Source organism: Orbicella faveolata, unplaced genomic scaffold, assembly GCF_042242905.1.
Source record: "Orbicella faveolata isolate gen_17 unplaced genomic scaffold, um_ofav_v1 contig_1, whole genome shotgun sequence".
NCBI lineage: Eukaryota > Metazoa > Cnidaria > Anthozoa > Scleractinia > Merulinidae > Orbicella > Orbicella faveolata.
In genome coordinates, this window is record NW_028301536.1 from 39,164,726 (window position 1) to 39,187,500 (window position 22,775).

Consider the following 22,775-nt stretch of genomic DNA (forward strand, 5'->3'; position numbering starts at 1 on the left):
TCTTATGAGCCGTGAACATTATTATTAACCCGAGCTTGCGTAACAGCATACATAGAAACTTTTGTATGGGAATGTAACGATCGCAATATAATGCAGTGAGTAAAACCTCTACAACTGCCGCCGTGGGGACAGAAAAACAACTGGCCGTCAAGGGGAGGTAGGGGTGTAACATGACACCTTTTTTCTGGGGTGCAACACTTTTTGTTAAAAAGAAAATGCTTATTTTAGCACATATATGCGTAACACGATCAAACTATATCAATAAAACAGAAACTGAACAAAACCAGAGACCAACGACGTACCGCATAGGGTTTTTTTCATACACAGTTTATGTTAACTATCCGTTGTTGAGAAGTTATTTTGGCAGTTAGGACGCTCTTTAGTTGCCGTTGCTGTTGTCGAGAGGTGACCGTTGTGCAGAGGTTAATATAAGAGTGCATGTTTGGACTGTCCGCCGGGACCAAAGAAAGAGTTGGCCGTTGGTGGAGGTTCGTCTGCATATAGAGAGGAAAGCTATGATTCTGGAACTCGTGGAATCACTTTGAAATTCTCGCACATGATTTTTACTAAAGTTTCGTCTAAAGCCGCTTTCAAAGCTATATCGATGGACTAAGTTATACACCCATCTTTGTTGTATACCAAATAGTATTTCATTTAAGAGCACTTCGACTCCAAACGCGAAAAATCAGTCCATCACTTTGGCAGCCATTCCAAAAAGGTCCAAGTTCAAGCAGCAGGCCTGGATCCAGGATTTTTTTAAGGGGGGAGGGGGGGGGGGGGGGAGGCGGTTCCTTGAGGTTGCAGAGTCGATGGGGCATGCTCACAAAGTGTTGCGATCTGAGAACTGGAACCTAATAGAAAACTGTTACACCAGAAATACTGACAGTGCTACAAAGTAGAAATTAGAATGAGGTACCTGTCCAGAGTCTTCTTTTTTTAATTGTTGTCCAATCCACCCCCTCCACAGTGAGCAGTCGGTGCAATGCTTCTTTGGAGATGTGCGAAACAATAACGTGACGTAACAAAATGGTAGTTGTGAACTTTTCAGTCATGTGGGGACTCTACCTGAGTTGTGGATTTGCCTCTTTTCAAGTCTTCCTGGGGTACAATATACGTTCTTTTATGTTATATACAACAACAAGGAAGGCATTGAGGAAGCGTTATGAGTGATATTGTGGACAATAATGGGGAAACGTGTGTGGACGTGAGGTTTTTTCGTCAGGTATGTCAGGTTTTGTTCTGTTTTTTATGCTTTGATCTGCTTCCGTGGGCCATGAAAAAAATTCAAAGACGTTGTACAGTCATTCTAGCTGCTTTAAGCGAAATCTGAGCGATTTGCCGATATTTCGGTGGACGGGCCGCGATTTTGCGGGAAGCTCTCGTCTGAGGTGAAATGAGACTGCTTCCAACTGACCTGTTTGGGCGTCCTTTACTTCACTTCAGTCTGTAACTTGGTGGATGATCGACATCAAGGGACATAAAAAATGTACCGAAGATCACTGCTGATTATTGTCTGGACTTGTGCTGGCGCAAGAGGATGTGAGGTATGTTTTCTTTCTGGTTCTGTGAATCCCGCTGGCCGCGGTCTGGGTGTGTCGCTAATTGAACTTGGCCGAAATTTACTCAGTCTTTTGCCATTTTCAAACTGTAATATAATAAAATGCATTGTCAGTTTTGTACCTACAAGGAGTTAGAAAAAGAATATGAAAGGAATGGAGACATTTTCGATTGACGATAGACTTTCGACCAGAGGTCATAGGTCAGAGAGTCAGGTAGGCTCGATCACCAGCCGCTGCTCGGGAAAGGAGTCCGCGGGACAGACTCGAGAGAGCGGCGGAAATCGAGCCTAAGAGTCCGGCCAATTAGGAAATTCTGTTTCACTGTGCTTAGTCGTGTTCATTTGCATAATCTGATTCCTTCTGGTTATGCTATCACTCTTGAATTACCCGCTGACATAACAAATCAACACCGGAACTTAACAGATGAGTAACCGACCTCTCGTTTGCATAATCTGATCACCCACTACAACTCGTAACTTGCTAACCTAATTACGAGTTAAAAACAGGAGACCTGGCTGTTAATTTTTTTGCAGTCCAAAAATGTTTGCTTTTGAAGATCTGATTCTGGGTTTTGATATTTCCCGTTTGGACGAGCTACACTATCATGTTATTTTACGCACTTCACCCGGGTAAATTTAAACAAACTTGACAATTTTTTTTAAAATGCTCAAGCCCAAATAATTCGTCCACTGAAAGACCAACAGTTTTTGGAAATCACTCAGCATTTCTTAATAAGCATACAATCCTTTATATGGATAAATCTTTACGTGGAAAATTCTGTAATTATGTAACTGAACTGCTGACTGTTACTCTGGGCATGAATTTTTCAGTGTTGAGAACATAGTTATTTTGTAGTATGCTTAAGCTCGCGAATTTCTCAACTAAAAAAAAAACGCAACGAAAATGATTGATTTCCAAACAAATGTAGCACACTCGAGAGGTTTGAATAAGGCCTTCCGTCGAGAAACTGAACATTTTAGACCCATCTTAGGCTGCTGGGGGAATTTGTCAATTTGAACCAGGGGCCCGTTTCTCGAAAGCCCCGGAAACCTTTCGGGCCCGGAAAGCCATAACAAAATCTCGAACCTTACGATTACAGCGCTCCTTTATTCATGTATTCTTAATATGAACAGGGGTTCCCTTCACACAAGAAGTTTCAGGCGTATACACTACTCCGTTTGTGGACACAGATGAACTAAAAATGACTTTACGGGCCCGAAAAGTTTCCGGGGATTTCGAGAAGCGGGGCCCAGGAGCCTGTTTCTCGAACGCCCCGGAAACTTTTCGGGCCCGTAGGGTCATTTTTAGTTCATCTGTATCTAAGAACGGAGACGTGTATATCCCTGAAACTTCTTGTATGAAGGGAACCTCTGTTCATATTAAGAATACGTGAATAAAACAGCTCTGTAATCATAAACTTCGAGATTCTGCTGTGGCTCTCCGGGTGCGAAAACTTTTCGGGACCTTCGAGAAACGGGCCCCAGGGCGGAAAAAGGCCCCCTACATTTAAGAGCCCTGATTTGAGCCGTTTTAAGCCGCTCATGAGCACTAAGGTAGAATAGAGTATTCAGAGGTTAAAATAAAATGGGGAAATTTATGAAGTCACGGCCGCCTGAATCAACTTCTCATGTTTGTACGGTAATGAAAAGAGAGCACCATTTTTGGTGATAAGTTGTTTATCCAACATATTTCTAGCGTCAGAAACCTATCTAGTCCTAGGCGCTATAGAACACGTCGACTGCGCGAGTAGTTTTTTAAGGATTAGATACTTATTGGCCGGGTATTCTGCAATCTAGCCTTAAGCAGTATTTACTTAGTCCTTTACAATCAAAAGGTGAATATCAGCTGATCATCATGTGCCTTGGAAGGTCTTAGCGTATCTTGAACGGAACTCAGAAGATAGTGGGAGCTCAAGCAAACCGCGACGACGACGGCAACGAGAACGCCGCCGAACAAAAGGTTTAATGAGCTGAGTACAATGGCTACGCACGTGCGTTATAAATTTTTTGTACGTTTCTTTGCCGTTCTCTCCAAAACACGAGGGAGTTTACGAAACCACGACGGCAACGGCAACGGCATTGAAAAAAAGAATTAATGAGCAGTACAATGGCTGCACACGTGCGTTATAATTCTTGGTACATTGCTTTGCCGTCCTCTGCAAGACAACAGGGAGCTTAAGCAAACCACGACGATGACGGCAACGAGAACGTCACCAAACAAAAGGTTTAATGAGAAAAACAAAAGCTGTGCGCGTGCGTTGTAAATCTTTGTACATTTCTTTGCTGTCCTCTGCAAAACAACATGAAATGACCGAGTTCTTCGTCGTCTACGAAACGTGGACGACGACGGCTAATTTTTGGTATATCCATTTGGAACTGAACGCCGTCGTTGCATACTTAGCTTAAGCACGTTTTTAGAACCACTGGCATACTGAACAGATCTAGACAATCGCGAATTTCGCTTGTTAAATATAAGTTCATTTTTTACTAAGCGTCGTCCTCGGGATCGTCGTCGTTGTTACTTAAGCTCCCTAACAACGTGAAATGACCAAATTCTGCGTTGTCTGAACAACGTGAACCTACAACGGCCAATGTTTTAAATTTCTATTCCAAATTTATTTGTGTCCAACATTCAGTTTCGTGATAGTTTTGACAGTGATAAACAAAGCAAATGACTCAAAGAGTATCGAGAGATCCGTAGGTAAAATATACATTCACTTGTTAATCGACGTTTTCCTCGGCGTCGCTTCTTTTAAAACTCCGTAATAACGAGAAATGACCAAATTTTGCGTTGTCTGGAGAACGTGAACCACGGCTAATTGTTTAAATTTTTATTTCAAATTTATCGCCGTGTTCCGGATTTAGTTTTAACAGTGATAATCGAGTATCGCGAGGTTCATAGGTAAAATATAAATTCATTTTTAATCGACGTTGTCCTCGGCGTCGCCGTCGTGGTTTCGACTCTCTAAGAACGTGAAATGACCAAGTTCTGCACAGTCAGAGGAAGGCGAACGACAACGGCTGTCTCGTATTTCCATTTGGTATTGAACATTGTCATAGCAATTTTAACCTGAGCAAGTTTTTTGAGCCATTGGTGTACTGAAGAGATCTAGACCATTGCGAATTTCGCTAGTAAAATATAAATTCATTTTTGACTGGGCGTCGCCGTCGTCGTTTCTTAAGCTTTCCTAGGCTCAAAAACGGTCCTCGCACTTGGGGTAAACATTGATCTCGTCTGCTCTGCAGCAGATAGGTTTCTTAGACTGCCAAAAGATAATTAAGAATTCATCACCCTGCAATCCTTCACCTCACAACATACATGATATGCTGTGAAAAATAGAAGGGCCGATTAGGGGTGCCGGTAACGAGACACAACCACACAAATGCAACAAGGCTTTTCAGTTTAATCTGAGAAAACAACCTAGTAGTTTTTACCAAGGAATCTTCTCATATACTAAATATCTGTACACCAATGATGCAACAGGCATGTAAGATCCTGTCAATAACAACTTTTGCCAAGAGCACATCAATATTTCTCAAAACAAAAACATCAACATGCCCAAAAAATAACTTACCAATGAGAACTCTTTACAAAACTTTTTAGCTTATCATACTTGAACATTATAAATAGTTAATTATACTTATATTAGCTCTCCACCATCTCTCCAACAATAAAAAGCTCACCTACTTTATAACAGGTACAAAAATAAATACATTTCACACTTTCTACATATACGTTTTTTTTGTTCCGTTTGTTTTCTAAGTTAAAAAACGACTTTATCACGCTATACTCAACAAGGATGAAACTTTTTGTCTAAATAAGTGTAACCTCAATAACTTAATGGTATCCAAACGTGTCAAGTGTAATTCACTACAACAATTAAACTTTTTTCAATTCTTTTTTCCAATTATGGATAAAAACAGCTCTTTTTTTCCCTTTTTTACCTTTTGTCATATAATTATAGTTAAAAGAAGCTATATCAAGACAAAGTAAATTACTTGCATTCAAAAGTTGAAAATTAGAAAACACTCCAGCAAAACTATGTACAAGTATTTTGCGCAAATTGTGGTGCCCAATAAATCAGACTCCAGTTTAGTAAAAAAAATAAGTAGAAATTAGTTAACGATAGAAATACAAGTGTTTGTGTGAAAATGACACAAATCAGTATAAAAAAAAATTGAGGTTAGTAAATAGACATAAAAAGAGTGTACTCCTACTGTTTGAGGCCCAGCCCTTGAGGAGTAGACTTTCTCCGATGCAATTAAACAACACCAGGCTCAGGCAGTGTAGCTTGCTATTTGCGCAAAAATAAACAGTAACTGCCACTCAAAGCATGTGGACATCGTAACAATCAAAAAAGCCCTAGATAACCTAAAACAAATACAAAACTAAAATAATTCAAAACGAAGATTATCCATCAAAAACAGAATGATAGCAAGTTTAAGCAAACCATGGCAGTGGTAGCAAAATGTTGTCAAATACAAATATCAAAGTTTACAAAACAGATCATCTCACAGCCATATATAGCCTAGAAAACAAACGACAAATGCGAATTTTTCATGCCTCAACAAGGACACAAAAATTGTAGGTTTTTTTAATATAGTTTCTTTTTTCAAAGAAAAACCTCTATCATGAATGTTTAAACTTGCAAATCACGCAGTATAAATGTGTAGAAAATGCTAAAACTGGAAGTGATAGACAAAGCAAAAGTAAATCATTAGCTTTTTTGTTAAATTCATAACAAAAATTAAATCAAAACGGTGTTGAGTAACTTTGTAATCCCCAGCTCAACATATTAACACCAGAACATGATAGCTTACGGTCAACGTCAATGCAAGGAAACATTTTACCGCATGTTGATGTTGCCTGAGGACTAGAAAGAAATCTAGACTAGTAGGAGAACTTAAACACTTTAACCTTCAACAACTGTACTTCAAAATACCAATCAGAACATTCACATCACATGACTGAACCCGTAGCAAAAAAGAAACTAATATTAAAGCACAGCTGACAATCTTTCTCTGCAAGTCAGATGCAATAAGTCTAGTAAGCAGCTGGCTTGCGGCAGGTACAATGTGTCGCTAGGCTGTAGTGAATCACTGAGTTGTTCCACTCTTGCTTGTACGAGTCAAAGGCCTGTAACAGATCGTAGTTACTTTAAAATAGAGGGAGCAAATATAGCAAAGTAATGTGCCATACAGCATGAGTATAATAAAGAAATAACTTGGAGGAAATTTGTAGACAAGTACATGCTGATAATAATCACCAATTTCCTTCTGTCAGCATAAAAGGACTGACAGCTCACATAGGACAAAGAAAAAAATCCTCTCGAGTTGGGTCGGATTCAAATCTACAACCCATCTGATAGTGCTGTCTGTACTATCAGGCCTGAAACAGGAGCAAGTCATGGATCAAGGCTGTTGCCTTAAAGGACATTTTTCAGGAACCCAAGCCATTTTTTTTAGTAGCCCAGGATAAAAAAGTGCCATGGTTAATCCTGGGGATTGGGAGGTTGATAGGCGGAGGGGAAGACGGAAGGGGGCAGAGCTCGATCTTGTGTCCACTGGCGTCGCCAATTCGACCAGATTTTTTTCACTGGTGACTAACTCTTTACACTTGGTTCCCAGGCTGGCCCCCAAGGTATACAGTGGAACCCCGTTAATCCGGTCACCAAGGGGCTACAAAAATCTGGCCGTATTAACAGGGAGGCCGTATTAAGGGGTTCTGTAAATGAGACAATGATTGACTGAGCTTTTTGCCGGGCCAGAATTAAGTGGCCGTAATAACAAGGCGACCGTATTAACGGGGTGGCCGTAAGGCGGGGTTCCACTGTATTAATTATTCTTTTAAATCTTCATACTCATCTTTTTATGAGTAGAATGAATGTTGAATACCAAACTATACTTTCAGTTTTCACATATGCAGCCTTTGAAACGGACGGTGTTCTTCTTGTGAAGTACACTTTGAAATATTTTATGAACAACATTCTATGGAGGCTTTTTCACCAAATAAAAGCAAAGAATTTAATTTAGCCATTTTCCCTGTAACTTCAGGCCATCCTCTTTTTTTCTTTCGTTTAGCGTCGTCTAACCGACCCAAATTTTTGGCATTTTCAAAAAAAAGTAAAGATGTAGTTAAACCATTTTTCACTTTAAATAACTCTTTTAATCTGAAAAATGAGCATTGCAACAGCATAGAGAAAAACAGGAACAAAAACAGGAACATTTTTTGCAGTATGAATTAACCAACAACAACTTCATCAACATCAACCGACTTTTCTACCTTATTGATTATGGGTTAATGTCTTGTTGTTTCCAGGCTCCACAGCAATGATACTGGGGTACCAGGCCTCCTATTCAGAGACCTCCTGTGGTTTTTTTAAAGGTTTTGTTTCGAACAAGTGAACCAGTATCAGGAAACGCATTCGACGCCAAATGAAAAAAAAAGGGGATGACCTCACAAAAAATGACAAACTGGTTATACATGAATAACACACGATTTGCGCCATTTCAGCACGTTTTCATGGAAATATATAAACCGCTTGAAGGGCCTAAAATTTTTGCTGACTAAAATACTTGTGCTGGTGACCAAATCTGAAAACTTAGGAGCCAGCTGACCCCAAGGTTTTTTCCCGAAAGTCAAGCCCTGCTTAGGCTTAGAAATTTATACATTGAGGAGTATTATGGTATTTTTAGGAAAAGCCTATGAAATGAAACATGCGAAACTTTGGAGGCAAAAAAGCAACAAGCCACCTGTGGAAATAGAACTTTTAACTGAAGATGGCCTTACTACCTGTGCTGACGATAACCCTCAATTGAGTGATGCCACAACCAACATGAATGACAGTAATACTTGAAACAGGACTCTTCACGGCAGAAGAAAGGTCCAGAGGTAGTATGGCAAATGTCACACATGGAGTCCTCTAAATATGGGTCAACTTGGACCTAAACAAGTCATGAGCAACACTGATTAAATACAATCCAGAAATGTAGCCATGTATCAGATAATGATCTACAACACACAATTTTATGACACAAGCAATTTGCTCCACATAGTATAAGTAGTTTTTAATTTATAAATCACATTGTACAAGTAAAAGTTACAAGGCCTTCTTCCCCTGGGATACTCTCTAGTACAGCGAGGCTGTACCTCTTATCAAGTTGGAGAATATAAAAATTATAGGAGCTGAAGAGAGGAAAACGTAAGGAAAACTACCAATAATAAATTTACGCATTTAAAAGTCCATTTAAAATATCCTGAACAAACCCACTTTACAGCCAACAAATCATCTAATATGTCTAGTCTAAGGGCTGCTGTGTATATCGAGTGGAGCACCAGCTAATCATTTTCTACACAAGATATATGAATGGGTTACCTTTTCTGTCTAAGATAGATGCCTTTAGCCTGGAGGGAGAGACTCCTCATATGAAGTTAAACATTCACCCTCACCCCCTGGTCTGATCAAGCCAAGACTGATTCAAAAACTTGGAAATACAGGGTTTTCAAAATTAGCCGGCACCTGACACAAGTCACTGGCTGCTTCAAGCATTTGCACCGGCTACTTTTTTTCACAAAGTTAATTAATACGCTGTATTAATTCACCTACGTAATCATGATCTGCCTTTTCTGAGATAATAAATGAACAGGTGAAAACGTAACAGTGTGGCTATAATATGCGCCTTTTGAATTCCGAAGCGAGATCAATTTTGGCAGGCGTTGCGTAGTACATGAATCAAATTTGCGCAGAGACAACAGACTAGAGCGTCTTTCATTACCTTACTATTGAAAAGTCACAAAGGCAAACAGATAACAGACAGGTTACAAAGAAATATCATGTGCTGTTCAAGTCTTCAAAGCGACGATAAAACAATTAACAAACTGACCTAGCCTCTGCGCGTCCACGTGTTGAATACGAAGGCAGTCTGAGTCATGAAATGTTACTCATTAAGATTAGAAGTGCTCCAAATGTCTTGTAAGCAACGGTTTGAAAGGTTTCTTAACAACTAGATGCTCTAAGAGCGTTTACTCTGGCTTCGTACCACAGTATCAAATCGTACTTTACGAGCATGCGTATTGAACACAATAAAAACATAAAAGAATCAGGGTATTTTTCGCTAAGATATTTACTACTGGTACTCAAGTTGCTTCGTTGACTGTCCTCCTAATCCAATCGCAAGTTGTGAGTTTAAACCATTTTGGTTCAAGAATCAAGCACAGCTGTCTACGCATTTATGGAGAACTTGTTCGCAAAGAATTTTCCAGGCCTAGGTCTTTTACAACTTAGGACGATTACATTGTACACACAGTGTGGCAATCCAAGTGAATCGTGCAGCTGAACATCTTTGCCGTGTTGCATTCTTAAACCCTTTCCAGAGTCATGTCTCCTTTAGAGGGCGAATAATCTCTTTCGAGAGAGCCAAAACAAATCATGATAAACTCCTGGCATAAAAAACAGTCTAACGACAAGGCGTTAAATTAAATGGCACATAATTTGCATAAACTTTCAAGTTCTGTTTTTTGCGAGTAACTTCCGAGAATTTGCTACCCTCAACGCAGTTTCTGAAGAAATATTCAAGCTACATATTTTTACTGAATCAAGAGAGTAGTTTTAAAAAGGAACTTTTAAAAGGGAAGATGCGACATTCTGTCTGCTATTCATTTTCGTTTCCTACTCGTCTAGTTCATGTCACGCAACATGATTTTCTTTAGCAGTCAGACACAGTTTTCTAAAAGAATTGGCGATTGCCAAGACTGCTAAGTATATTTGAACTACTGGTAAAGTAAATTTGGCTAAACTATCGTCAATGCAGATTTTCCCTAGGACTTTCCAAAAATACTGGCGCGTCAGTAGTCCCACACGATAGGCCCTTTGCAGCTAAGCCATCACGTGACCTATTTTTCATAAAATTATGGGCTATAACTTAACGAATGCCAGAAATGGAAAAAGCATGTCGGAAATATAAAAATGGCCAAGTTTGAGACCCCCATCATTAAAGAATGAGATTTCATAACGGTCTGAATTTTTAAAAGAATAAGAAGATTTGTATGGAAAAAGTTGTTGGAGAGCAAGGCCTTGCTCTCCAGCAACATTTTCCATACAAATCTTCTAAATTTTCCTAAAATTCAAACTGTCGTATAAACTTACTCTTTAATTCCAGGGTCCTCAAACTTGGCCATTTTAGTATTTTCGAAGCGCTCTTTCCATTTCTGCCATTCTTTAAGTTATAGCCCACAATACAAAAATTTTCTAGGAAAAATTTTGTCACGTGACCCCAGCTGCAAAGGGCCTATTCCTTGCACAATCGAATTTTTAATTTTCCCGTACAATTTGTCTCCAAAATCATACAATATTTTTCCTGCACCATACCAGAAAAGCCAACTACCTTAGAGGCAAGATATTTAATCCAAATTACCGAAAGTGTTATCTTTACAAATTTGGAGATCGACATATTTTGCGCAGTGCAAGAAACAAGTCGCAGGTTTTCAATAAGCTACGAGTCCAAAAACGTTTTCATACTTAGCTTGTTTTATTGCAATATGGTTTCAATGCAATGTTCTAAATAATAACAGCAGTAGCTACATGCAGTCATTGACTGCCTACTTTTTGTCTGTGCTTTCCTAGTTTGAACTCATACCGCGATCGGCCCAGTTGATATCTCACAAGAACATTTCAAGCATGACCTTTGGTTACCTGGCTGGCTTTCTAGCGATATAATTCGAGAACCGACCCTATCCGAAAACGATCGACATCTTTGTATGTGAGATGAACGTATAAAGCGGGATTCTTGCCAAAACCTTCTTCGCAAAACACCGCAATCTGTGACTGTCGCGTTCTCGTCCCCAGTTTCTGCAGCCTACGCATGGAATGCCTGGGCCCATGACCCCCCTTTTGGCGACCAACAACGGTTTGCGTTTTCTGACTTGGGCTTTCCTATGGAAGCCTGAGTAATAAAACTCTTCATCAACGCTAGTGTTCGGAATTTAAGGCAAAAAAACCCCACAAATTCGAAGCAGAAACGAAATGAGATCGCTGAGTTTCTACTGATACTTCATGTATGTGGCAGGAAATATATCACTGGAAAAAAAGTTTCAAATGCCACAGGAATGACTAGAATTATGTCGCATCTTATACGCGAACTTCCAAAGAGACTACTCTTGCATTCAGCAAGTTTTAAATAAAAGCATCTCAATGCAAACAGATTTTCAAAATTTTCCTGGGTGGGCACCACATCTCCCTCACACAGGAATGGGTAACCCACTTCCAGACTTTTCCCCACATGGCCGCCCTTAATTATTGTGAGCCAGATGTGTGCCACCTACTGTACGATTTCCTCCTGCTACTTTATTTCAATTTGAAAACACTGAAATATTAAATAGTTTAATATATGCACCAGCTGTCTTCATCGTGTCTCTTACAGAAGAGACATTACTGGTACTCTGTCATAAAAGGTTACAAGTTACTCACCTTTTTAACAAATTTTGGTGTTTCTATTTCAATGAATCCTGAACGGACAGCATCGAGAAAGCTCTTCTGGTTGTTAAATGTAATGCGACCAGAACCTGCAATGAAAACATTAAAATTGAGACTGTTTTGTGGTGTCTGCTTGATGGCACAAATATATAAATTAACTTACCTATAGGGTAGCGATGTTTATCAGTGTCAATGCCAGCATAGACAACTCCACCAAAAAGCTCATTCATAATATAAGCCAGACCCTCTGAAATATCAAAAACCCATGCTATGAATACATACAAAATGTCATCTGATTTAATAGTTTAACATGTCATATGTGCTGAGGAAAATAAAGCTCTCTGTTACTGTTGAAAGAAAGGATTGTCTCTCTGCATTGTTTATTGTCTGGATGCTTAAACAACGGATCATGTGTACTAAAGGCATCTGCAGTCACATGTCGATCGATATCCTCAATCAATACCCTTGATTGACCTTCAATCAAGTGTTGATTGAGTATCAATCGGGATGTCGATCCAGTATTGATGGAGATGTCGATCAAGGGTATTGATTGAGATTATTGATCGACAGTTCGCCACTGATGCCTTTAGTACACATGGTCCTCATCATCTTAGGTCTGCTCACCAAATAGCTCACCACCCATATATTGTTCTTAACTTTTGACTGGCAATTTTTCTACCGAACTCACATGGCATTATTATCAACTGAGTATGTAGCCATCTTAACTTATATGTACAAGCTACAGACTACAGTAACTTTGGACAAGAGTTACATGCAGAACTTACAACAGTTAACTTAAGCACAAGCTAGAACTGGTACTCTAACTTACTGCAGGCTATGCTAGTCCTAGGCAGGTTGTGCCAAGAGTCTTGCTCAAGAAAAAAACCGACCTAGGTCAGCACCTCCAGCAGGCCAGTGCAATTGAAGTCCAACAGAGTACCCACATGCACTGTATACCCCACCCCTTTTGCATGAAAACACCTTTTTGAGAGAGAACTTCAAATTTTCAAATTTCATCTATACTCATGTGACATACCTGCATTTAGCATACCATGTAATCCACCTACAAACACAGTCCAGCTGGTGTCCAGTCTTTGATGAGGACCACGCACATAGTTTGTATCAGACAGAACCCACGGAATCACCTGTACCTGCACCCACAAGCAAATTGATTAATGATTACATGGCATGGTAACAATAAGCGATACACCATTGTTCACTGATTGACAATTTAAATCAAAATGCCTTGCTAATGAGCAACTCTAACAAGAAGTACGTGACTGATAGTGCTGTGATCAATTCGAACCACTTTTTAACCCATTGACTCCTGTGCTGCCCATCACCGGCCGTGACGAGCCTTGGCCTTTATTCCACTTCTGACGTCATCACCTTTGACCAAAAATTGCCATCATTTATACTCAACTTCTGCAGGACAAAAAGATCTTTCTGATGATACCCAGATCAGAGTGATTGGCCCAATGGAGCCTGAAGTATGCACAAAAATGCACAGAAATTGGAGTGAAAAACTCAGAGCAAAATTTCCTGCAACTACATGTGGCTACTCTGTGGTAAAAATTGCCCATCTCAATGATACTCTCTCAGAATTTTTTGAACTGGAAGAGAGCCCAGTAGAAGGTCAATCACTGCAGCAAAAAGATAAGAAAAGGGGAAAAAGGAAAGACGAAAAAAAAAAAAAATTAAAGAAAGGAAATGCCTAAAGACATAGGTCACTTCCTAGCCCAAAAACTCAAACTCAAAATTTGGATTTTTTTGCATGCCTGAGCAAAAATGTTGTAAAACACGATGCTAGTGCATAGAAAACAATGCGGTCATGTTGCAACAGCCTTTTTGAGTAGATTGGAGCTAATTTGGCCCATATCCAGCCAGAAAATCTCCAAAATGTCCAAAAAATGCGTTTTTGGCAAAAAGCTCTGGGAGTCAATGGGTTAATCATTAATAAGCCATAGTTACCTCTTTACATCTCATACGTCTGCTAGAGATCTTAAAGTACCAATCTCCACCATTGCAGAAATCATGAGTGCAGGAAGCTAATAAGGCTTTGACTGATTTCTCAGAATCAAAGATCAGATAAACATAACCTGAAATGTTAATCATAGAAGAAAAATTAGAATCTTGGGTCCAATGTGAATAGAAAAGCTATACAAGATGGCTCAAACTTCTTAACAAGCAATCGGGAATTGGCGGAAGAGAAGGAAGAAAGACCACTTGTTACATTTGTTCGACAAGTCTCTGCCACCCTAAATTTAAGTCTGTCAACATAGCTGTCAACGATGTCATCTGATAAGTGTGAAAATCAGAATTTACATAGCATTTCCCTTAAGTATGGAATTAATTTGATAAAGACATTATTAAAGACAGAAAGACCTCACCTTTAGGAGGGTGGTGCAGATGTCGACCATCAGCCTTCCCAGGCCACTCCACTTTGACTGAACCAAAAGGTTTAAAGGACATCACTAGAGATGCTAAGAGTTTGAGTCTGTGTTAAATGACTTTTATTTTGGCAAATCGCGAATAAGAAAATGGAGCTCTAACATGCCAAACAATATCACAACTATTACAAAGTACTATTAATAAAGTTTAATTACCTTCTGTAATATCCCAAGGAACACCTCCGAGGAAAACTTTGGTTGAGTAGCTTGGATTCTTATAGTTACGGCGAGGTAGTTGTCCTGACCACTTTTTCATATTCACCTTACTGTAGTCAGTAACTTGCCATTTTCAAATAAGGAAAAGTGAATCAGTATGAGATTAACATGACACCGAGGCTTGTTGACAGAGTTCTATATTTGGTCTTGTTTTCTTTGTATCAAGGTGTCCTATGGTATTTATCAGACAAAGCAATCAAAGAAAATTTGCAATTTTGGGCAGTCAGGCTCAGAATCATGTTACAGTTTCAGCTTATAACTTCAGTTTACCACATGTTCTTGAACTCCTATTCCTGGTGCATTGTAACTAGCACTTTACGTGACCACAAACTTTAATCATGTTATTGGCAAAGTTTAGCTACTGCCATATGAAAACAAAAGAAAGATAACTCAGAGCAATTACCTGTTTTTTTTTTTTTACCTGGTAACAATTGTGCAAGCCCAGTTTGCTGCATATAATCAACACCTAAAGGATCAGTCCACATTCCAAACAAAGGATTAACACCAGTCCACCGAGGATCAGTAAACAGGCTACCCATTGATGGTATCTCAGCTGGCTGAAGTGCTGCAGGAGGTAACCCAATTTGTCTTGGCTGACAACGGGGGAACATAGGGCTGCGGTATGAATGCCTCAAGGGACTAATACTGGAATCCGACTCCACAGGAGAAAGAGGCGAGAAAGGAAATGCTCCAAATGGTGAAAATGCACCAAGTGGAGAAGACGGAAGACTGTCTGGTGGCGTATGCATTCCAAAAGGAGTACTGCCAGTCATGAAATTACCCTGAAATAAAGACAAAAGTCCTGACTTGTTACTTAGTCTAGGACCACTTCATGTATGGATTTTGACCATACTAAGCATGCATGCATGAGCAGGATGTTTGGGATACTGGGGAAAGTCCACCTTTATAACGGTCAGTGTATCCAGCAGGCAAGAGGAACTGAAAGTGTCCTGATGTCACATGCATATGAACACAAAAGGCATTAAAGTTAGGCCGCTATTCTTACTGGAGACCACATTAACTCAAATGTCAACTGAAAAGAGATTTGCCAGAAACACACAAAAGTGAAAAATACGGTCAAACTCCCAGGAACTTCCAGGGGGGGGGGGGGGGTGGACGATCGCTTTAGTTTCCAGAGGTCCTTCCATTCAATACGGATCCAAGTGTCGATCTAGCTGTTCAAAAATCCTTTCTTATCTAATAAGTACAACTTTCACATGAAAAAATAGTGGCTTGAATACTGGTATTTTAATCGCATTATATCTGAAATACATTTTCTTTCTTCAAAAAACAATTTGGAAGCTAACAAATGCGAAGAATGTGCAGTTGCGTGGAAATGGCTGCCATTACTTATTGTTAAAGCACTGGTGACTAGCCTAGTTTGTTTTAGTGTCGGTCTTCGAAGTGGCAGTCAATTTCTTTTGTGAAAATAAGTCTCTTTATAAAGGTAGAAATGTTATGATTCCACAAACTTGAGAATTTCCTATTCTTGTTTATCTCTGTCCCTTTGTATGTAATTTTGCTGTAAAATTGGCTTTCATTCCGAGTGTGTTAATGGTTGTGTTCACGATAAAAGTATGGTGTCAATTTCATCCACACTTATTTTATCAGTCCCTCAACAGAAATTATACAACATTTACAAAGGGACTTAGTCAAACAGGAAGGTAATTTGACAAGTTACCATTTTATCTTTTCTTTTAAAGCATGTTTCACTAAACTGCTGAATGTTTTCTTTGTGAGTATTTTCAGATGTTATGATTGATCGTGAATATTAACAGTGACGTGCAATGCAGAGGAATACATGTTTGGAGTGTTTACTTTAACTTTAACACACTTTCTTGCCAAAACTATTTTTCTAGAGGGTATTGGGGGTGTACAAATAGTAGTGGAAATTCCGGAGGGTGGGTGGTGGGTGGGGGAGTTATTTTTGTAGTCAAAAAATGGAAATTCCGGGGAGGAGGGGGGCAGGCTTGAGTGAAATTCCCTCCGTGGTGGGGGTTATGGATATTTTCTGGAACTACACAATATGAAAAAATAAATTGGCAAGACACATGCTTGTCAAAATATCATAGGACCATGGAAGCAACAAGTTCTGTTAAAATGACAAGCCATACCAGATTGTTCTTAAAGGAACTTTGGGAAGTTAACAAAGTTTGATGTACTTTAGAAGGTTAACAATACAGTTGTAAACACTTTATGTCTGTGGGGGCGGGTTAGCATATAATGCTAAGAGACATGGCTCAGCAGAATTATTTCACTATCACTAAAACATACACCAAAAAATATAAAGTAATCCTGTTCTGAGTTTTCTAAGTTACCCTCCCCAGACTTGCAATGACTAACTACTTCAACCGAAATCTGTACTACAAGTCTATCATGTCTGCCTGTAATTTTTTTTTTGCATTGATTATCAGATCAACCAATAGGTCCATTGCTGCACCAGCAAAATTTTTATCAAAGTAAGTTCTTGTAATATCAAATTTAACAGCATTTTCAGAGTGATGACAGGCGTAGTCTTTGACACAAACCCACGAGTGACAAAGTCAACGGCAGCGGTAATAACTATGGAAATTATCTGCTGACATCGCCACAATTACGATTCTACTCCCCTACATAAATCGACTTTTTCACAACTACTACAAACATGGCAAGCAATCAAGCAGATGCGGTCAGAAACAGGGCGCAATTGACCACGATCAGCTTCTCCAAACGGCTTCAATCAGCACTAAATACTAATCAATACACGTTTACCATAAAATGTTCGCCAGCCCTTTCGTCTATAAGCAATGGGCTTGGAGATCTCGAGTCTGGCGGTGTGGGCTGAAAACCAGGATAACCGATGAAAGACCCACAGGATGGCTGCTGAATTGGTTGAGGTGGAAACAGACTTCGCCCAGCTGAGTCTGCAACAAAACATCAAAGGAACAAAACGACACATTTTGCGTCATGCCTTTCCGTTAATTACATGACGATTTGAGTAAATTTTTCAGTTTTGTACTTTCTCAAATGAGCATCGGAAAGTTTACTTACTAGGATCCAGGGCTGAGTCCAGCAAGGCATTGATTCGGGTCAGGATGGAAGTCTTATCCTCTGGTGCATTCTACAATATCAGGGAAATAAATGACCACAGTGCATTGAGCGAGAGTAGAAAAATTCTTAAAAACAGTGGAGCACAATTGATGACCTCAATGTCTGACCCACAGCGATTGTTACCTTTGTGAATTTATTTATCTCGACCAACGTGTACAAAACAACTTCAAAACATTACTCAATCGACGTTTATTATCTCTTGCACTTTAAATTTGAGATGAAGGTAAGATTGTGACTGTGATTTAGTGCTGAAAATATTACGTTGGCGTTTTGCGTTTCATTAGAGTCAGAAAAACAACTACATCGACGGCAGCCTTTTAGCCGGAAAGAATTCTTTCCTTCCGCACCTGGCCCGTTGGCAAATACCGAGGCAACTCTTGAAAAATAGCTACCAGTCGCTTGCCTTAGCTGTCACCAAAATTCAACTACAGAGAAAAATTAACTGAAGATTCAAGCTCACCTCCTTACTCATGGCTGAAAGTGAAAGCGTCGGGAACTGGCAAACCTCTTCATTCTCGACTCTCATGGCCGCACTATTTGTATCATTTCGGTTTGGAAGCTCCATGCACGTGGAATCTGTGGATTCTCGTGCACGTCAGCTCATTGGTCAGTCAATATTGTAATTGTTTCTTAGCCAATCGAATCGTCGTACTCAAGTCAGGCGCTAACTTCCTCTTATCATCACTCCCGGTTAATTTTTTCACCCGGTAATTATCATCTTCGTACCAGTTAATTAAATGCTAAGTTGGAAAGAAAATAAGATCTTGCACGTCTGGAGAAATACGAGGAAAAAACACACTACTTGGTCTTCACAAATACCTGTCAAAAGAGGTGCTGTCTGTAGCACAAATCAGAGTTTCCGGCCAAAATAATACGAATGATTCCTCGCCAGCTTTGCTTTCCCAGCAATAATAATTCGATAATTAAAAAGATATCTGCTAGTTAAGATTTTCAGAATTCAAATTTCGGGAAAAGATACTTATTATCGGCTTCCCCTAAAACAGTATTAGTATTTCGCGCCTTTTTCGCACTGTTTTCAAAACAGGAGAAAATTTACTCTAATGCAATGAGGTGTATTTCCTGTTGATTACAGTTTGCTTCGTCAATTCGCGATTTGGCAGAGAAATGTGCTTCGTAGTAAACAGGATTTCTCTATAGTAAAATATTTACACTGCCAGAATAAATTAGAGGTGTTTATGATAATTGTTTTTGTTCTCCTTTTGTATTGTTGGGGACGTGAAATGATTTTCAATTGTTTGATTGCGTCCTCGAGTCATCATGAGATTGTATATTTGGAATGTTTAAAAAGAACAAATAAATGACAGAAATTAAACTATTCTATAACACAGAAGTGGCGGAAAATAACGTCATGCTGAAGCCGTTGCAAAATAGTGTCACAAAACCCTTGCAGAGCGCAAGCTGTATTTTGATGCTTTGATTAAGCCTATAATAATATACATGAAAAAATTACTCGATTCTGATTGGCTGAGAGCAATGCAGTTCAAGTGTAACACCAGTGCAAAAAGTGTAACACCAGTGCAAAGACTGTAACACCAGTGCAAATTACACATCGAAATTGTGGATTATGATTGGCTGAAAGACAATAGGAAATTTTCTAAGCCAGTGATATCACGTAAAAACTTTGAAAAAAGTTTTCTCGAATGCATGAGTAAAGATGGCTTCTAGAGAGATCTTCCGGCACTTCCTTCACGCGAATTGTTTTATGTTTATATTATTAATAAGTAATCACACGGTTTTTCTCGTTCAATTTGGAATTAATTTGCACTTGTGAGTTTTTCAAAAAGCTCACTCGTGCAAATTAATTCCAAATTGAACTTGGAACCGTATGATTACCTATCCTAATTTATGTTGTATGGATCTCGTGTATGGACCAAGGCGACGGAAGAGAACGTCAAACGTGTTTTTAAACAGTAAAAGCGTACAGCTCGTGTTATTCTTGACGCAGATTTTAGTGAAAGAAGTGCGGAGCTTTTTAGACGGCTTGACTGGCTGCCACTGAAGGATGAAGTAAATCTTTAAAAGTGTAGTTTAATATTTAGGCGCATAGAAAACGAACAAGACTGTCCAAGCTATATAACGAACCTATTACCTAGGAATGCAGATACCAGGAGTGTGAGCAGATCTAGCCGCTATGGAATGTTTAATCTGGTGTGGCCATGTTATAACAGGGAAACTGAAGGGGACCGTACTTTTCAAGTTCGTGGGGTTAAGCTTTGGAATGCGATTCCACTCGATGTACGAAAGAGAGACAGCGTTAACGCGTTTAAAACTGCTTTTAAAAAATATTTTTTAGCCTAGCTTCAACGTGTATAAACGTCTTTTTTATCCTAAATTTTAATGTATATACTTTTTTCTTATTTTCTAGTCTTTTTAATCTTTAATTTGCTCTTAATCTTTAATATTTATCATAGTATTGTGTAATTTAGATCGAGGGCCACTGGTTTATCAGTTTTTACTGTCATGTGCTACACTCGAAAAATAAAGTTGTTACTTACTTACTAGCCTGTTTCACAATTTTGAAAATGAAACAGCGAACTATAGAATACAAGAAACTACTATGAGTAGGAAACCTAGGAAGCCATAACTCGTTAGAATCGATTCAAATCAGCAGAAAACGCGAACAGACAACAAGCAATACACTGTGGAAGTACAAGGCATTTTTATCAAGAGCTTTCTTGTATTTCTACCTCCTAAAACCGACCGTACATATTGCTATACTTGTTATACGGCTGAACTGGTCCGAGATGAAAAGGAGAACTCTGATTGGTTCTCTTAGCGGTCCGAATTTTACAATATAGACCGCGAAGTTACACCGCTCAAGAATTAATTTCGGCGAACTACTTTTTCGATTCAAAAAACAACAGTTCATTGGTGAGTAGGAATCTCTTAAGCTTCATGTTTGGAGAGCAATTTCAGTTTAATGTTCACAAAAGCGACATGAGAAACAGAAATAGAAGCTTTCCTTTTTTATTTTGTCTTTCTCCTCGTTCTTTTTTTTTTTTTTTGCAAGTTTATAGACCTCGCCTGCTCCTCGGTCCATAAACCTGCTAAAAAAAAAATCTTCGACCAATATTTCTCCAATACGGACATCACGCTAGTTAAATAACATTTATTTTAATATCAAGTGTTCTAATTTTGCCACGATCGCCATTACGCAAGATGAACTTGAGCTTAAGGTGCCTGTGGCCACATTAGCAGTGCAGTACGCAAGTTCTCATGTGTACAAAAACGTGACCAAGACTGCAGCTATATGCTTTCAAAATAGAAGAGATTGGAAATAAAGCTTGATGACAAAACATGGCTGGCAGCTGTATGCATGAGCGTTTAGCCATTAATTAACGCTCATTCACCTCTACGCCTGGTTGGATAGTTAAATTTCGGATCGAAAGCGGTTTACGATGATAAAAGGAAAAAAAATCTTCGAAAATGTACGTCAGGCGTGGAGTAGCACAGGGCTCGGTGATGGGTCCTATTTTGTTTACGTTGTTTACGAAAGATTTACCGTCATGTATTAAATCTGGAGATACGTTTATGTACGCTGATCATGATGACACTACGGTTTTCTGTATAGGCTCCTCGCAAGACTTCACTTGTAATTTACTAAACTGTACCCTTGAAGAACTTTTCACCTAGTGTGTTAACAACTGCCTTACTTCACATCCTGGCAAATGCAAGGTAATGTTACTTTCCAAAGCTCGGCTTATTGGTCCGCTGCCTTCCATTTATATTGGCACGTCCATTATTGAATACAAGGCTACGGCCAGGCTTCTGGTTGTTACCTTGGGTCAAAACCAGAGCAGAATACCTCATCTGAAAGAAGTTATTAAAAACTTTGCAAATAAATTAAGCCTTCTGAAGAAATACAAGTTTCTACCCAGTCATGTGAGTGAGTCTTTTTACGTAAAGGTTATCCAGCCATCCATTCCGTACGCGATGCCCTGGGGTGGGGTTAATCAGACAGAGTTATTAAAAGCATTGGAAAGACAACACTGCCGTGCTGCTAGAATTATTTTTGGATTTTCACCGGACATGCCAACGGTTGACGTTTTAGCTACCGTTAAGTGGAACACTTTAACACATCTGTACAAATGTTCTTTAATTAAACTTTTTTACAAGGGTTATCATAGCATGCTCCCTCGCTCTTTAGCTGAAGAGTTGATTGTCTACGGCAATAGATCTTCTTCCAAGACTGAAGCATGGGCTGATAGCTCCTAGTTGTGCCTCCGAATACGTTCAAAACTCCATTTCCTATAGAGTCGAAACAGTTTAAATTCACGGTTTAACAAGCAGATATGAACTCTCAGTTCGTCTGACCACCAGTCCATAAAGCTGAGGAAACTGACATCTGGACCAATCTCGTGAATACTCCTCTCGCACTTGTCCTACCAGGGTTTATGGCGGGCTATAACACCATTTGATTGCTTGATTTAATTTGACACTCTCTTTTTCATTTGCTCATTAGCTCATCCATCCTGTTTGCCGCTTCTACCTAATTGAACCTTTCTGGTACTCTTCGGAAGCGAACCAAAAAAGTTACCACACCCAAATTTGGCCAAAATTCAGGAATGTTTTTCTAGTTACGGTAATCTGTCAGGCATTCCAGTTATGTGGCATGTGTGAGGAACAGTCCAGGACAGTTGTCTGGTTTCTGTTTGCAGCTCATTACACCACTGTTTGAAATGTAATTCTCACTGAGGTGATTGAATAATTGACCTACCCATACAGGCAGACACTTCTCTGTCAAGGCGTTGTTTTAACTTCCACCGGCTGCGTACTTTTGATGGCAGCTGCAGCGAAGTCAGTGAAAATACAGTCTATAACTGAGTAGATAAACTTCATTTATTAGAATTTACTGACTTCTCTTCCTCATTCTGTTTTGCTGCTGTCTTTATTTCTTGCTATCCAGCGGGGAAACTCTTGTTCAACCAACTTCCAGTAACTCTCCTAGAATTTAACAAAGTTAAGAGT

At 39.3% G+C, this 22,775-nt stretch overlaps 2 protein-coding genes across 2 annotated transcripts in view; both read right to left on the reverse strand.

The window, feature by feature from the left end:
* Positions 1-4,942: 4,942 nt before the first annotated feature.
* Positions 4,943-18,908, reverse strand: LOC110057290 (cytoplasmic polyadenylation element-binding protein 1-like). The gene is made up of 12 exons (XM_020763879.2): positions 18,247-18,908; positions 17,727-17,796; positions 17,448-17,599; positions 15,118-15,478; positions 14,637-14,759; positions 14,421-14,513; positions 14,002-14,129; positions 13,067-13,181; positions 12,194-12,277; positions 12,025-12,119; positions 8,352-8,503; positions 4,943-6,695 (listed from the first exon to the last, which is right to left on the reverse strand). The coding sequence occupies exons 1-12, from the start codon at positions 18,349-18,351 to the stop codon at positions 6,656-6,658; spliced, it is 1,518 nt and encodes a 505-aa protein (XP_020619538.1). The 5' UTR covers positions 18,352-18,908; the 3' UTR covers positions 4,943-6,655.
* A 2,980-nt stretch (positions 18,909-21,888) lies between these two features.
* Positions 21,889-22,775, reverse strand: part of LOC110057222 (uncharacterized) — a 4,972-nt gene continuing 4,085 nt past the window's right edge. Inside the window, exon 4 of the mRNA XM_020763805.2 lies at positions 21,889-22,751. Coding sequence (XP_020619464.1) covers positions 22,674-22,751 — 78 coding nt within the window. The 3' untranslated portion in view covers positions 21,889-22,673. The remainder of the gene's footprint in view (positions 22,752-22,775) is intronic.